We start from the raw sequence: 18,243 nt of genomic DNA, 5'->3' as shown, positions 1-18,243 counted from the left end.
ATCTTCATGGTGGAGAAATCTACGTCCAGTTTAGGGTACAACACACCAGGGGAATACATTTTAAAACTATTATATAATGAGTATATATACTCTAACATGTACATAACACTTCCAGGAATAACGAGCGGTGAGGCCGTTCAGCTGACGCACGCGATCGATAACACGTCAGGTCAACTCGAAGTCGCACTCTGCGATATCACCTACCTACCGCAATGGACTAACATCAATATCAGCAACAATAAGCTGTTCGTCAGTGGAACTCGCAGCCAGATAACTGACGGCTACTACAGCGTGTGCTCTCTAAACGACGAGGTCTTCAAACCCCTTGGAGCCGAACTCAAGATGAACGACTCAAACGGTACAGTGGTGTTAATCAACAACGGAAGAACCTCCTTGAGGCTAGGCCGACCATTAGCGAGGATACTAGGTATGTCTCCTGACGAGATAAAACCAACAACAACCGTCACAGGCACGAAGTTACCCGACCTAGTACCGTACCGAGAGCTGTACATTCATCTCGATCAGGTGAGCACAACGTACAACATTCAAGGAGGTCACCCTTCCACTATACTGAGAGCAGTGCCGGTGAAAACTGAGAAATTCAACGACGGTAGAACCGAGTCATTTTCACCACGGCAGTATAAGAGATTAACCCAGGGCAACATACCTGAGCTGACAATATCGGTGTTAGATATAAATCATAATCCTGTAAATATAGGATACCTCAGCTTAACACTTCATGTAACATGACCAGCGCACAAGGGCCCGGAGTGAAAAAATGCGTCAATATCGGGATCTCCGACCTCGGAGACACACGCGGTTTCGACGCTCCCGGAGTAGATGGTAAATCGTATGCCTTGCAACTGAAAAACAACATTTACAAACGCGTTGAAATCCCCTCCGGTGGAACCCTAAGTGATATGATAGATACCACAAGAGCAACAGTAAACACTAAGTACTCCCTTGTCAACACTGGTGATAATAATTGGGTAATATACCCATCGTTCGGTGGTAAACTGTTCGACTTAGACGATGTTGAGAGCACTACCGTCGTCAAAAACAAACCATATATGCTCGTCTTCACCGAAGATGACAAGTGGGTGTTGTTACCCGAGAACGACTGGTTTATCAATATTAGACTCGTCTCCCCCTACGTGTTCACTGATAACAAAGACAACCACCTAAACAAAGTCGTGAACAATGGAATTCTGCTCGTGGCTTACGTACCAACTCAGAGACGTAGTATAGTCGTCAGCCCAGTCAACACTATAGCAGCCCACATGCTATCGAGTAAACCAACCATACAAAACGTGAAATTGCAGTTGGTGTCTGAATTCGAAGGCGTGGTCAAGATACTAGAGAGTCTGCCGGCAAACTCAACACTGATCATCAAAGTCTACCTAGGGGAACCATCGGTGAATGATATCGAGATCGTGAAGGGGATCAAACTCGGGTGGGTGAAACAACACCAGTTTCAAGTTTGCAACGTTTACGTGCGGGTGGGTGTCGACTCCAAGACCAGTCTGCAGGGGGTCAACGTGATCGTGGAAAATAAGATATCACTAATCAATATCTTCCTGCCTGACAACATACACTTCATGGGTATGAAGTTAACCCCTGAATTATTATCAGAAAACCAGTTGGAAATTATATCGTAATAGTATAATAATGACCAGTCATCATCCCAACACTACGCTTAACGACCTAGGAGATACGGAGGGATTCGATCAGCCTGGTGAGGAAGATGAATTATATATCCTACAATTCAAAGACAACGTGTACAGACGGGTGTTGTTATCAGATTTTAAAGAGCCCAAATGGCTGATCAACTTAACACTCACCTCACCTTATATCATATTAAACGAAAATACGTTTGTCTCTAAGATTAGGAACAACGGTATCTGGGCCGGGGATTTCATTCCGGAGGAATTATTATCCATAAGAAGTAACGGGAAAAATAGGTTAATGACTGTATTAAAAACTAAAATAACATTTAGCAATAATCCTTATGGTAAAGATCTTGTTGATAGAATATACTCCTCTTTCACACTCATCATAGAAGTCTTCTTTAACCAGGAAAACATCGCAATAGTACACCAAATTTTACCCGGTGTGTCAATACGCTGGCATGCCGTACACGCACACAAATATTGTCGTATTGTTATACAACGGGATACCCCCACGGGTCCTATAAACCACTTAATAAGCCTCCGTAAGGGAGTTTATATTACAACAGAAAAGTCTATTAGCCTCTTACCTATTACCATAACTGATGGTCTAGAACTTGTAGACTTCAAATTCATTGATAGATTTTTAACTGAAACCCAATTAAAATATCTTTCAAAATATACATTATAGGATGGGTCTGTACCCAGTCGTAGAGGAAGTAGCGAAAACGCTGGAAACCGTAGATGGATTCCGCTTGAGGCAGTTATGTGATGTGAAACGCCAACTAGAACAAGACCGTGACACGCGGAAAGCACTATGTAAAAAGTATAATAGAGCTTTCAATATCGTGAACGGGGCTGACACTACCCTTATGGCAACCAGCATGGGACTAGGGGCGGCAGGCGTTGGGTTGTTAACCACCATCGTGGCTGCACCTATAGTGCTAGGTTTTGAAATAACGGCAGGGGTGGCAGGGTTGGCAGGGTTGGCGCTTAAGTTAGTATCACGCAGGCTTAATCGTAAGGCATTGAAACACGACGAGATCAGGGTTCTGGCCGAAGCAAAACTCAACACAGTGAGTGAGCGTATTTCCACGGCACTCTCTGATAGTAAGATCTCAGAAGAGGAGTTTCGTTCAATCCTCTCTGAACTCACAAAATATAACGGAATGAAACAAGATATTCGGTCCAAGTCTCGTAAGTCTGCTATCAGCGAGGACGAGAAAAAAAAGTACATAGCACAGGGAATACAAAAAGCCCAGCAAGCCTTTATTATGAACACCAAAGAGATCGTAGGCGGTTCACGTTAAACTGTTTCATCGATATAAACGTGGTATAGGCACAGACGTTAAGTAGTAGGGGTGAGGTATCTATACCAGCCGGGGGAACACGAGGGCGATAGCCGTAAGCGAGCCACCGATCCTATATGGTCAGTCAAAACTTACAACATAGATAAAGTGGATATAAAAGCCGACGAACCTAACTTGTACTACTTGAGGGATAGGCCGGGTAGGGGATTTGTAAGAGAAGAATTATTGATCGTACCGTACGGCACAGTGTTACCTCCTACCAAGGCACATTAATTACCGCCAACTTTTTTGTAGTAGGGGTAATAGTAGCAAGAGCTAATGACCCAACCAAAGCCTTATTTAGTAAATAAGGCTTTGTAGAGACATTTCTTGAAAGTGGTCCAGAACTATCATTCCCTATACTACTTACTGTCTATATATACCTACTAGGGGTGGATGTATTTGATGTTTCACATTAGTCTCTGTATGTACATGTACCTATTAGGGGTGGATGTATCTAACATGTCATGGTACTGTCTATATATACCTGCTAGGGGTGGATGTATTTGATGTTTCACATTAGTCTCTGTATGTACCTATTAGGGGTGGATGTATCTAACATGTCATGGTACTGTCTATATATACCTACTAGGGGTGGATGTATTTGATGTTTCACATTAGTCTCTGTATGTACCTATTAAGGGTGGATGTACTTGTCATGTCATTTGGGGTGGATGTATCTGACATGTCATTTGGGGTGGATGTATCTGACATGTCATTAGGGGTGGATGTATGTGACATGTCATTAGGGGTGGATGTATTTGCAATGTCATCAGGGGTGGACGTATTTTCCATGTCATCTGGGGTGGGTGTATTTTCCATGTCATCTGGGGTGGGTGTATTTGCAATGTCATTAGGGGTGGATGCATTTGCCATGTCATCTGGGATGGATGTATTTGCCATGTCATCTGGGGTGGATGTATTTGCCATGTCATCTGGGATGGATGTATTTGCCATGTCATCTGGGATGGATGTATTTGCCATGTCATCTGGGATGGATGTATTTGCCATGTCATTATGGGTGGATGTATCAGACATATTACCTACAATACAAGCTACTGATGCCAGGTGTGTCCCCCTGGGGTTAAGCACCTTTAAAGTGAAATCACTTTGGTTGACAGTTGGGAGAACTTACCTTCCTTCATATACCAGTGGAAAAGGAAGTTGGAGAAACCCTGCAACATATACAGAGGGCCATGTGCTAACTGCTTTCTTTAGGTACATTTCAAAAGGCCAAAGTATCTCAGGTTTGGTGAAAATGTTAACATCCAGCAGAAAATTGTCACAGGGACTAGGAGGATAACTCATAAAGCTGGTACTGATCGATAATCAGCCATACAAGCCATACAATATATATAGTCATATATATATCATTCTGTATCATTCTGGACAAGAGCTGCTTCTCAGCTAAAAGCAACCCAAACCTGTGTTCCATTTTTAATTGCAAATACAAAACATACACAAGCAGTAATATATATTCACTATGCTGTGGAAGACTTTGTATAATAATAACAACATTCTTCTCAGAGTAGATATCTACAAATCAATCCAAATAGCTTCATGCCCAATCAGCACTATCCACATCAAAGCACGCTCCACTTGTGGTGTTATTACTACTATGTCAGAGAGAGTACACCTACCTTGTCTGCAAATTGCTGAGTGTAGCGTTGAAGTCTCTCCTCATTCTTCGTAAGTTCACAGATTTTTACCAAATTTTCAAAATCGAAATATTTTTCAGCTAATGTGGCAGCCCTCTCGTACTGCTCATGGTCCACTGAAACAAGTATGGCATGGCAATCTTATCCTAAATTCTCCACAGTAACTCTAAACCTGAATGGATCTGATTCAAGAAAACCACAATAGAAGACAAGTGAAAATGCAGCACTGTTCCTTAAAGCAAACACATTATGACATGGAACCCAACACGAACCCACAAAGTCTCCAGTACATCTGACATAAACCCACAAAGTCTGCAGAACACCCAACATAAACCCACAAAGTCCCCAGTACATCTGACATAAACCCACAAAGTCTGCAGAACACCCAACATGAACCCACAAAGTCTGCAGAACACCTAAAATAAACCCACAATCTCGAGTACACCTGATATAAACCCACAAAGTCTCCAGTACACCTGATATAAATCCACAAAGTCTCCAGTACACCTGATATGAACACACAAAGTCTCCAATATACTCACCATAAACCCACAAAGTCTCCAGTACACCCAACATAAACCCACAGTCTCCAGTACATGTGACACGAACTCACAAAATCTCGAGTACACTCAACATAAACCAAGTCGCCATTAGACCCAACATGAACCCCAAAAGTCTCCAGTACACCTAACATAAACCAAGTCTCCAGTACACCCAACATAAACCAAGTCTCCAGTACACCCAACATAAACCAAGTCTCCAGTACACCCAACATAAACCAAGTCTCCAGTACACCCAACATAAACCAAGTCTCCAGTACACCCAACATAAACCAAGTCTCCAGCACACCCAACATAAACCAAGTCTCCAGTAGACCCAACATTAACCCACCGTCTCCAGTACATCCAACATGAACCCCAAAAGTCTCCAGCACACCCAACATGAACCCCAAAAGTCTCCAGTACACCCAACATGAACCCAAAGTCTCCAGTACACCCAACATGAACCCCAAAAGTCTCCAGTACAAACAACATGAACCCCAAAAGTCTCCAGTACACCCAACATGAACCCAAAGTCTCCAGTACACCCAACATACACCCACAGTCTCCAGTACATGTCACACGAACTCACAAAATCTCCAGTACACCCAACATAAACCAAGTCTCCAGTAAACCTGACATGAACCCACAATGTCTCCAGTACAGCTGAATTAAACCCATAAAGACTTCAGAGTAAACCCAACACAACCCCACAAAATCTCCAGTGCACCCAATGTAAACCCACAAAATCTCCAGTGCACCCAACATAAACCCACAGTCTCCAGTAAACCTGACATGAACCCACAATGTCTCCAGTACAGCTGAATTAAACCCATAAAGACTTCAGAGTAAACCCAACACAACCCCTCAAAGTCTCCGTGCAGCAAAGTCCCGAGAGCATGTTATATACTGAGAGAAAAAAATAATGGAACACAGGATGCTTTAAGTGGTCCTTCAATGCAAGGGGAACACTGAGAATAAATACATGAACAGTCCCGTGAAGTGGTGTTTCCCTCAGTTAATGTACATAGAAGCATAGCATACTTAGAGGGGAGATGAGTTTGTCTCGCTCCTGTTCATATTTGCGATGCAGCTGGTTGTATTGATCCTGTCGCCGGGGACACTGCTGTAGAGACACCAGTTGACTCTTGTAGCCGTCCAGGAGGATGTCTGCCAGCCCGAGCAGCTGCTGGAACAATACACCCTGCGTCTCGATGTCCCGTGCCTCAGGTACCGCGCTCTCTATTGTCAGCATATACTGAAATTGATATTGAAAGTAATCTCCATGGACAACACATGACTCAACAGCTCTTACACATCAAAATATCCCCATACACATCAATATTCTCAGTATACATCAATATTCTTAGTATACATCCACATTCTCAGGACACATCCTCATCCTCAGAACATACATATTCTCAGTACCCATCCATATCCTCAATACACATCAATATTCTCAGCACATATCAGTTATTTCAGTACACATCAACATTCTCAGTACCCATCCATATTCTCAGTACACATCAGTATTCACAGTACACATCAATATTCTCAATACACATCAACATTCTCAGTACTGATCAATATTCTCAGTACACATGAATATTCTCAATACACATCAATATTCTAGATACACAATAGTATTTTCAGTACACATCAACATTCTCAATACGTATCAATATTTTCAGCACACATCAACGTTCTCAGTACACATCAACATTCTCAGTACCCTTCAGTACCATATTCTCAGTACACATCAGTATTCTCAGTACACATCAATATTCTCAGTGCACATCAGTATTCTCAGTACACATCAGTATTCTCAGTACACATCAATATTCTCAGTACACATCAATATCCTCAGTATTCATTCATATTCTCAGTACACATCAATATTCTCAGTACACATCAATATTCTCAGTACACATCAATATTTTCAATACACATCCACATTCTCAATACACATCAATGTTCTCTGTACACGTCAACACTCTGACTCAGGAAATTCGAAACAAAATGTTCACAGGGTAAGCCTAGTGAGAGGATAATATCCAGACCCGGGAGTCTACAGCAAACATCTCTTCTAAAATTCCAGGGTGATGGCTCAGTCAAAATGTCCTGTATTTCACTGGAAGCCGGGCCAAGAAGCAGTAGCTTAATTATTAATTTTACACTACTGAAATGACAAACATCTTAAAACACAAATACGATGCCTTTGAAAATTAGGAAAGTATGAAGAAAAACACTTTCATCACAATTTTCCTGTAAATGATTACAGGTTATGACCACTATGCCAACATAACACATATAAACTCTGAAACAAAAGAGCATTGATATTGATGGATCTTGCCAATCTGATCTTTGAGAACACTGACCTGTCTGGTGAGCAAGGTGCGGATGCCACGAGTGCCCCCTCCTGAAGTCCAGGGTATGTACTCCAGCTGTCTGTCTGAACCTCCCTGGAACACTCCAGCCCGGGACTGGCGGTACTGCAGACCACTGTGCAGCAGACCCTTTTGGTCAAGGACAGAGTGTAAATAGAAGTGATTCTCATATCTTATGGTACATAAGACATGACCACAGCAAAGCACAAACAATCAACTATGAAAATTTAGCCAGGGGTCTTTTATTGCAAAGTTACATAAATCTCAAAAACGTTCAAAATGAGACTAAAATCCAGGAAATCCACAGAAAATTCTCATGTCTACATATACACGCTCAGATATAGCAGAACTAAAGGAGAGATACATACCTCCAATATTCCATTGACTGAGGACACTATCATCACACACTGTTTTGGAGACTGATCTGAGGACAGACTCTCGTCTTCATATTCCAACAAAGCCGAGACTATTTCTGAGATCCTTGAAACCTAGATTAGGAAAATTTACACCTGAGACAACACTAAAATTATTTATAATACAAGATTAGAAACAAGCATTACCAATAGTCCAAAGCATTCTGCATGGTAAGGAAATTCACCAGACTAGTGACTTTGCGTTGGTTGGGTTGTTTGTTTAATGCAGTAATATTACAAATACATGGCAACAGTCTGGAAATAATCAAGTCTGGACCAGGCAAAACATCATTAGCATCGATCTGCACAGTTGGGATATGATGATCTCAACAAAGTCAGTAAGCCTGACCACCTGATCTCATAGTCGCCTCTTACAGATTGCTGAAGACCAATTCTAACCTGAATTTTTGCTGGTCCTGGACTAGTGGAAGAAACTTCAGGAAATTTGAAATGACATATTGTCTTGTAAAGTTAAGTCAAGATTTGCATCTACATTTAAACAGAAAGGGAATCACAATGTATCCCCTGACAGAAAATTCATTTAATTATCACCCTTGACCTGGTATAAATTTCAATGCCACTTTGAAAGACAGTTCAGAACTTTATCCACCAAAGGTTGTCATGCAAAAAGTTTGTGACAAGAAAAGGGCTGTGCTATTGTGACTTGCTTCCAAGAAAGCATTTTGAGTCCATTCAACTGCATGTTCTACTTTTTGCATCATTTCAAACTAGACAAAGAGTGAAAGAATGGTGGTGAATATAGGATGATCATAATCTAATAATATTCGCGTCTGACTAGATGCTACTTGGTGAACAACTTCCAATACTACATGTTTCATATGTAGACATGTGATGAATATGGAATGAAGATAAACTACTTGTAAGAATAATCTAGTATGATTGAGATACTACTTGGTGAAGAACTCCCTATGCTACCAACCTCTCTGTAGAAGACATCAGCAGGAGAAAGGCCAGCAGGAATGTTTGCATCTCGCATAGACTCCAACACTCGTCGGATACAGTTGTCTATGATTGCACTTTGGCTGGACATCAACAAATAGATCACATAAACATCAGCCAGTTCATTAGACAGCAACAGTCATGAACACTGCAGTTTATTAAATATTAATTAATAAAAATATTTATTTAATATTAACAGCTTACAACATTAACAAAAATAAAAAAAAACTTTCTCAGCATTAATCACACACTGACATTCAAATACATGCTGCATCACCTTCGACTTCAGTCTAACAGAATGTGATGGTATACAGTACAAAGTTAAGTGGAATATTGCTGAAGCTGGTATAAAACCCAACTTACTTGTTTCATATATATAACCTCTCTATTTCAAGGCATTTATAAATTGGGGGTTGGCAAAGCATTAAAGATCACTGAACTTATAACAAAATGTGGTGCGAGTAAGTTAGGAGATAAACATCATATGTTGGCCAATTTCTAGGTGTCATGATTTGAAATGAAGTATTCCTGTGCTTCAAATACTCAACGGAAATTGTCCAACAATTGATGTTTATCAACATTGTAAACACAAAAGTAAACCAAAAGGCCCAAATAAGTTTTACTGTCTGCACTCATTTACATCAAGTATGGTTACAGCAATGAAGTGTCACAGCTGGCTGTTTCAGCTGGTTCCCTTGGTAGGATCTCAATCTGTTCATTCTGTCACAATATGATTTGAATGACATCACCACAGCTGACGATGCAACAAGACAATTGTGTGCACATGTAAATATGCAGCAAATAGTCTTGCAATTTCCATGAAATGAATACTATTCAGTCATGTTTATCAACCAATCAGATCACAGAATCGGAATCGAACAGAGACATTTGTCAGGATGAGCGAACACATTAGTCACCAGGCAACCGCACTGATGTATCAGGTACTAATACAATGAATAGTACATACTCGCTGTGCAGCTCCCTTAGTCCTACAGCAGCTGCAACTTTCTCAGCATGTTCGCACAGTAACAGCTGGGTGGACATCAGTGTGTCTCGAACAGACACAGCCTTCAACTGACACAGCGAGAAAAACAATTCATTAACTCAGAAATTAAACTTTGAGGTACACATTTCAAAAGCCTATGAAGTAATGACAAAGTATATTGGATCAGCTATTTTTACACCTCATTGAACACTGTTGCAATACATCAAGGCTGAAAGAGGCGCAGTCAGCCAGTGCTTGTCCCTGTAAACCTGCAGGCCTTAAGGACCAAGAACCATAAAAACTTTGTGCGTCTGAATAAGAATGTGTGGGCCCTATATTTTAATATGGAAATAATACTCTTTAGTCATTTGGGATGAAAAAGCTATCAGCCATGAGGATCTGCATAAAAAAGCTATGGACCCAAGCGATTTTGGCTTAAGGACTGACTTTAATTCACTGTCAGCATACAGAAATGTATCTTCACCCAAATCAAGTACCTTAGGAGACTAATCCACATTGCACCGAGCATGGCTGTTTGAGATGCACTTGATCATGTGATATAAGAAAGAGGCATACACAATGCCATACGTACACTAATCAAGTATTCCACGATGCATAATATAATCAAGCAAGCACTCATGATAAGATAAATGGGAACAGGTGTCAGGATGAGGAATATAGACCCATCTGCCATTTACAGTATGTTTCACCATTTTTTCACTCTGTTTAGGGGATATGTCTCCTTGAGGCTACACATTACTGTAGTCATGACTAGGGCTGCAACAATTCAGTTTGATGCATCAAAAACCGAATCTGACACTTAGTTTCGATTTTCGATAACCATTTTCACTATGTTAATTCAATATTTGAATACCATTTAAAGTATTTCCATGCATCAAGAACATAATTTTGACTCAAACTCGAACAGTTTCAAACTCTAGAAGAAGATGAAACATGATTGGTTGACACCAGACAATAATCCAATGAGAATCATTTAGTACACATCGCCCACGACAATGGTCGATTTCATACAGCAAAGGCTGACTCAGAGAGTTAAATTAGAAATGAATCGAAAACGATCGAATTGAGGGTCCAGCATTGAAAATCGAATCAAATCAAGGTCTGGGTGAATCATTCCAGCCCTAAAGATGGTCCCGTCAGCTTCATATGGGAATAAGCCCCATCATGTCATGTCTAAGACATTGACCACAAGTGAAAATATGGCATAAGACACAGAATTAGAATCTTAGAGTTTACAACTGTGAACAATCAACTGCTGATTTGCCCACTACACATACAAAAATTATCAGAAATTATACCAGAATGAATACCCAAACTCACCCTGTCCCATAGTTCCAGGCGTTTCAGGAAGCTGATGAGGTACTCGTGAGCTTTCTCCTTGTCCTTCAGCTGCTGCAGGATGATCAGGGACGTTGTGCTGCCAGCAGAGTCTAGGCAAACCAATGTACAGGAACATGTACACCAAGCTGGAGAAATTACTTCACACACAGGCCAGAAAAAGAAAACCAGATCAATCTCCATAAAGTTTGTGGTTAAAGTATGCACTCAACAGTGAAGCCATACCTGGGCTCAATTTAAGACAAGTTCACCTTCTTGCACCAGGTGCAACCTGATATAAAAACCTAATTGCACCAGCCAAATTCCGGTTGCACTGCACTTTTGCAACATGTAACAAAATAAATACGGTATATAATTATTCAAAGTTTAGAAGACGTTTAGCTGACATAGTTATATGCTGTTAATGTAACGTTAGATTTAATGATGATTTATTTCTCAAAAGGTGCACCTGGAGCAAGCAAGAGCAACAACTAGGTCGCACTTTGTAATATTGGGTTGCATAAGTGCAAGTAAGATAGCACTAAATTGAGCCACTGCATATGACTCATATTCAAGTCTGGACCTGACAATATAGTGACAGTGGGCTGACCATCACAACAACCCTTATATCATCCTGTACAGCCATTTGAATCATGTGAAGATCCAAGTTAGAAGAGGTCTTCAGTAACCATGCTTGTCATAAAACGTGACTATTGCATCGGGTGGTCAGGTTCACTGACTTGATTGATATGTCATTGTATCCTCGTTGCATAGATCGATGCTCATGAAGTTGATCACTAGCTATGTATTGTCTATACTGTCTGGACTAATCAGAGAGAGTGAGTGAGTGATTTCAGTTTTACGCCACACTCAGCAATATTCTAGCCATATGGCAGTGGTCTGTAAATAATTGAGTCTGGACCAGACAATCCAGTGATAAACAACATGAGCATTGACCTGTGTGTCATCTGTGTTGACATGTGTCAACCAAGTCAGCCAGCCTGACCACCCGTTTCTGTTAGTCGCCTCTTATGACAAGCAGCTCACCAGAAGTAACATCATCTCACCATTTCTCAAGCTCTCCGCCCACCGGGGATCTGATGTTGGGTAGTCGTCGATGAGGTCCCGACTCAGCATTGTCACCAACTTGTCCATCTCAGTTGTCACTTTATCCTCCATGTCTGTCAGTGGGAACAGGTCACTGACGATCTTCTGAGCTTCCGGCTGATACAGGGAGAGGTATGTCAGAAAGGCATATTGAGAGAGGTGGAGAATGTCTGAGAGTAAGACATAATCAACCAATACTGTATGTAAGATTCAGTGCTTGAATAGGCTTACCAAATTGCCATTGAGAGAGTTGATAAATGCTGCCTTGAGTCGGGCAGACTTGTCCTCACTGGCTCCCATCTCAGCAACCTGCGGTCGGCTGGTGGCTAACGTGGACTGAAACACAATCAGTGGAAAATAAAAGCAATGAACTTTACTCAAATCACCTTTAACCTGTTTTGAAAGCGTCTAATTTCTTGCCAAAAGGCCCATGCTTCAGTGAAATGATTAAAATATCCAGGAAAGTATCAACTTGACTTGTTTCAGTCATTCCAATTTCATTGTCTTCTTACAATAAAGATATAGGTGAACACCAGACTTCAGCAACCGCTCATAAGAAGCCATTATCTGGTGGTCACGCAGACTGACTTGGTTGTCACATGGCATCATTTCCTGCATGTTTTGAGTTACACAGTGTTACTGTTAATCACTGGATTGTCTGGTCCAGTTTTGATTATTTATAGACTGCCATATGGTTGGAATATTGCTGAGTGAGGCATTGAACAACAAAATAGAACCTACCACTTCAGATCTGGACAGTGCTTCCTGTGCGGACTCTTCCAGAATACTGAAACAAAGGGCCATGAAAACATCACAAAAGAGCAAATGGAGGCAGATCCATCATTACTGATTCAAACGCTCTTCAATAAATTCTCCATCAACGAATACATTTTGTTGTTCTCACATTAAGGTTACCATTATTGAGCATATTGAGCTCTATTGAGTAATAACGTTGGTCACATTTCTCCATCTTCAGCACTATTGAGTAATAACGATAGTCACATTTTTCCATCTTCAGCACTATTGAGTAATAACGTTGGTCACATTTCTCCATCTTGAGCACTATTGAGTAATAACGGTCACATTTCTCCATCTTCAGCACTATTGAGTAAGTTGGTCACATTTCTCCATCTTCAGAATGTAATTGGTCATGTTTACAAATGTTGCAACTGTGGAGAAGTTAATTTTGGACATTGTTAAGTGTAAAATAAACTTCCATCATATTCAGAGATGTCAGTGGTTGTATATGTGAACAACAGTCATTTTTGTTCTTAACAACACACAGCAAGTTGTCAATGGTTATACAGTGTTGCATCAAGGAATTTGGGATTAAGAGGGACATCGCGCATCAGTTTTCATATTTTGCTGGTGATGGGGGAATTCTGCAATCTCGCACCCAAGATGCATCACTGGTAGATCCACTTTCTTGCATTCATATACCCTATTACTGAAACTGAGACATGAGACCAGCTAACTCACTCTCATTACCTCTGTTCCAGCTTGGCTGCTGAAGATAGACAGAAAAGGCCATGAGTGCTTGAGAAGAACACAGCCGTCTCACCACAGCGACCTGGACCAAGGGAGAGAAGCAAACATTCAATCACAATTCTCAAACAGACCTGCATCATTACAAGCAGTCCTGGAGTGTGTCAAATGTTAGGTACAACTACAACCATAGCTGAAGATACACTATGTAAATATACTAGATCACCATGACACTATTTATTATAATCTTGCATACAATACTCAGGGAAAATTAATAAGCCAAAAATATGACATGACAGTGTGTTTTCACATAGTGCATACATGAACTCCTTGGTTTAGTGTTGGATGGGATGCAGAAAGCACTGCTGCATGTAAGGCATATGTCAGTGTTTAGCACTTAATAGTACATTAACGATGCATCGACCTATCCATGGATTGCAGTTGTTGAGGCTTCCATAGCAAATAAATCAAAGGTAGAAACAAAAAACTATCAAAGAATCGATAGAATGTGTGACTGTTAGTTTAGTAATAGACTTTCATTGATAAATGGACAGAACAAAATACAGGATGCTTGGGTGCGTACTTGAAAATTCATTCAGTTTATGTTTTAATTGCTGACTTGATCTGGGTTTAAAGTTTCTTGCCAGTTAAGAGAGATTGACACTAATTGAACTTGTTTATATTTCATATAAATCATAGATTCAATTGGGAAATGACTTCAAATGAGACAATTTAAGAAGAAAACTATTGCAACTATCACTAATGCAGTAGTTGCTTCGCCCTTCAATGGTCAAACCTAGAGCTTAAGCGAACAAAATCATTACCATAAATGTCTACCCATAAGCAATATTCCAGCTATACAATGGTGGTCTGTAAATAATGAAGTCTGGGCCAGACAATTCAGTGACCGACACCATGAGTGTCACCATTACTGAAATTTTACAGCAAGCATTGTTTGTTGAAGACTAGTTCCAACCCAGATCTTCACAGGTCAAAGCAGTAAAAAAGGTGACCTTACCTGCTCCTAGAATCTGATCTCCAGAAGACTGCAGTTCCAACTTGTCACTCACAGACTCCCCTGATAACATAAGCTAACCTTGTAACACAGAGTTAACATGCAAACCTGGGCAGGTATTTGACGTAACATCTCTAATGACATATACAATTTTGAAAAACTTTATTGAAATACTCTGCCATGAAATTGGAAATTAGAGATCCTTACTTGTCATTCAGAAGTTTCAAACCATGATAACAACCTCTGATTAAAAATGCTGATTTGCCAAGTGTATGACATCATGTGTAAGTAGATTGCTGATGCAGCATGTTCATCATCCTGACTCGACAGAACATGAGTTCTGCAGAGTTGCTGTGCTGGCCAAGATCAGTGGGAAGGACGTCTTACCGCTGTAGTAGAGTACTGGGCCGAGGCAACATCAAATGATGAAGATCCTCTTGGTAGTGACATTGTCCTCCAGATATTAATACAAGCATACCTTGTTTGGCAAAGATGACCTTCTTATCATACACATAGGCTGTAGAGTCAGGAACAAGTAGGTGGAGGTCGAGCAGATCCATTTCTGTGTCCTCCTACAACAGACACAGTGCAAGCTCACTTAATTCACGTCTGCTTCTCTGATATCTCAGACAAATCCTCTGTTGGAGGTCATGTAGCCTAACTTTAGGATCTTATTACCAAACATACCAGACATGTCCTTTAATCTTGAGTACTCAGAGACCTCTGTCAATCCTCTGCTGAAAGTTGTGCAGACCCATCTTAGCATTCTCTTACAAAATATACACATCGAGCTCTTTAAACGCACATCCGCTACTCTGAGACCTCTGACAATCCTCTGTTGAAGGTTGTGCCCACCTTTCTTAATATACTCATACAAAATATACAGATCAAGATCTTTAAACTTAAGTCTACTATTCTGGGACCTCTCCGACAATTTCTACAAAGGGAAAGCTGAGAAACGTTTCAGTGTAAACACTACATAAGTCGATCATACCTCAGATTCTCTTTAATAGTTTGGTTTCATTCAGCTTTCAGTCAGGTGAGCTAAAAGCAAAATATCCACTAAATCTGGGTATAATTTAAACCAAGGCACATGACGAACATACCTCATATTTCTCAGTGTGTTCAAGTGAAGTGAAGTCATCAAGTACTGTAGGGGGAACCTCATCATCTGTTGACAGCGTTGCTAAAACATGGAGAAAGGTTGGTTGTAACAATAATAATTCCACTAATTCTACACATGGCTGATAAGAGAAAGACTGCTCTAAGTTTAACATTAGGCACAAGAAGTAGATAAGCCATGCCATGGAGGATCTCATGTTCACATATACAGTCAAGTCTTGTTTATCCGACAATTGGCTTTATCTGTTATTAACAACGGGAAAAATGTAAATTAGTCTCATTTATTTAGTCTGACATCCTCATTAACCCAACAATTTGCTGTGCAATGGATGATGTCGGATTAACAAGACTTGACTGTACTACAGTGAAACCTGCAAACAATGGCAACTGTCTAATCCAAAACAGGAATAAAATTGTGGTCTCTCCATTTTACAACAATATTATGACCTTCAAAACAATGTCCAATCCAGCACCTGTCTATTCAATATTCCAGCAAAACCTTCTAATCCCAACCAGTAATTTTAACTGGAATTAACACTGTCTAAACTGGCACTGGTGTGAGCAGTCCAGTCAAGGACCCATAATACAATGCACGATTTAATCCTCTTGGCATGCTAGATAATCCGGAAGCAGTAATTGTGAAGTGAATCAAATGCTCCTAAGCCAGCATAGGTATAAGCAGTCCAATCATTGTCCCTAAATCCACTACATCATCAACATGATCGTTTTAATATATTGCTCAACTACACAAGATCAAAGGCACTATATTGACAGTGAATGTCAGCCATGTTGGAAATTGATCATCACTGTCTAATACAGCATCCTGTCTAAATTGGCATTTTATTTAGGTCCCATGGGGTGTCAGTTTAAACAGGTTTCATTGTAATCAAGTCATGTTAAAGAGTGCGCGAGTGAGTGAGTTTTACGCTGCACTCAGAAATATTCCAGCCATATGGCGGTGGTCTGTGAATAATCAAGTAATCAGACGATCCAGTGATCAAAAGCATGAGCACCAATTAGCGCAATTGGGAACTGATGACATGTGTCAACCAAGTCAGGGAGCCTGACCACCCAATCCTGTTAGTGGTCTCTTACAACAAGCAGAGTCGCCTTTTATGGCAAGCATTGGATGCTGAAGGCGTATTCTACCCTGTACCTTCACGGGTCACGTTAAAGAACAATTGTGTTGCTACGCTCCCAGACATGATACATCAGCTATAGTCATCATGGTCATGTTAAAGGTTCAGGTATTCTTTGTAGTCTTTTGAGTGGCATACATCTCACACAGAGGCTTACAGGGGTCAACCAGTGAAATGTTAAACACATTAACCTTAGTGTCACTGGCACATCCTTACATTCATTCGTATAGGTGATACTGTAGACTCACCAAGGGCATAATGGACAACACTGTCAGTCTCTAAGTTGACCCCTGCACCCAGGATCATCACACCCTCACTGAAACACAATATAGGTCAGCAAAACATGGAGATGTTGGACAATATGACCAGTCACTCCTATCTAAATCGACTATCTAAAACCTTATATTCTACAAAATCTGTTGAAATGCAAAGGGCAGTGGGGTAACCCAATGGGTAAAGTGTTCGCTCTTCATGCTGAAGACCTGGGTTTGATTCCCCACATGGGTACAATGTGTGAAGCCTATTTCTGGTGTCCTCCACCATGATATTTCTCAAATATTGCTAAACGCGGTGTAAAACTGATCCCACTCACTCACTAACTGAAACATAAAGTGTTCAGAAGATAGACTGAATACTTTCCAAAGATATCTTCCCGAATTACCATCTTGGATGACAAGTTTAATGTGTGCTGCAGTAGGTTTGAGGATTTCTTGTGAGTGCACTGGGCATTATGTACTGGATAACAGGTTAAAGGTGTACTGCTGTAGGGTGCTGTCTACAAGTGAACTGGACAGCATGTAGTATGGATAACATCTTGTAATTGTGGTCCTGTGCATGGAGCTCAGGTCACATTTCGGTTGAAGTTAGACACTGTAGAGCTTGGACAGTCTTTGGATGGGTGGCTGTGTTTGGTAGCTTGACTCCTGAGAGTTTCCAGGACTTCAGACCTGACCCACAACGATGCACATGTGATAAATGTGCTCTGAGCTTAGGCAAGTGAGTTTGTTCAAATTTGCCTTTGTTCACCCAGCAGAAAATGGGTACCTGATAGGATAAGTCATGTGACTATAACCTTCTAG

General features: G+C 40.7%; 1 protein-coding gene across 2 annotated transcripts in view; it reads right to left on the bottom strand.

Annotated features, from left to right (window-relative positions):
* LOC137293647 (nuclear pore complex protein Nup133-like) overlaps positions 1 to 18,243 on the bottom strand; it is a 55,682-nt gene that overhangs the window by 22,696 nt on the left and 14,743 nt on the right. For both annotated transcript variants that reach the window (XR_010957491.1, XM_067824317.1), the window contains exons 10-25: positions 17,413 to 17,480; positions 16,010 to 16,089; positions 15,382 to 15,475; positions 14,907 to 14,966; positions 13,892 to 13,973; positions 13,145 to 13,190; positions 12,635 to 12,739; positions 12,364 to 12,520; positions 11,300 to 11,409; positions 9,941 to 10,047; positions 8,954 to 9,056; positions 7,969 to 8,088; positions 7,592 to 7,729; positions 6,258 to 6,471; positions 4,657 to 4,790; positions 4,152 to 4,191 (exon numbers count right to left, since the gene is read on the bottom strand). Coding sequence is in view for 1 of the 2 variants with exons in the window: in XM_067824317.1 (XP_067680418.1) it covers positions 4,152 to 4,191; positions 4,657 to 4,790; positions 6,258 to 6,471; positions 7,592 to 7,729; positions 7,969 to 8,088; positions 8,954 to 9,056; positions 9,941 to 10,047; positions 11,300 to 11,409; positions 12,364 to 12,520; positions 12,635 to 12,739; positions 13,145 to 13,190; positions 13,892 to 13,973; positions 14,907 to 14,966; positions 15,382 to 15,475; positions 16,010 to 16,089; positions 17,413 to 17,480 (1,658 nt within the window). In the remaining variant the exon portion in view is untranslated. The remainder of the gene's footprint in view (positions 1 to 4,151; positions 4,192 to 4,656; positions 4,791 to 6,257; positions 6,472 to 7,591; positions 7,730 to 7,968; positions 8,089 to 8,953; positions 9,057 to 9,940; positions 10,048 to 11,299; positions 11,410 to 12,363; positions 12,521 to 12,634; positions 12,740 to 13,144; positions 13,191 to 13,891; positions 13,974 to 14,906; positions 14,967 to 15,381; positions 15,476 to 16,009; positions 16,090 to 17,412; positions 17,481 to 18,243) is intronic.

Source organism: Haliotis asinina, chromosome 8 (assembly GCF_037392515.1).
Source record: "Haliotis asinina isolate JCU_RB_2024 chromosome 8, JCU_Hal_asi_v2, whole genome shotgun sequence".
Classification (NCBI taxonomy): domain Eukaryota; kingdom Metazoa; phylum Mollusca; class Gastropoda; order Lepetellida; family Haliotidae; genus Haliotis; species Haliotis asinina.
Note: the sequence above shows the minus strand (reverse complement) of the source record. Positions and strands in the feature narration are given on the sequence as shown.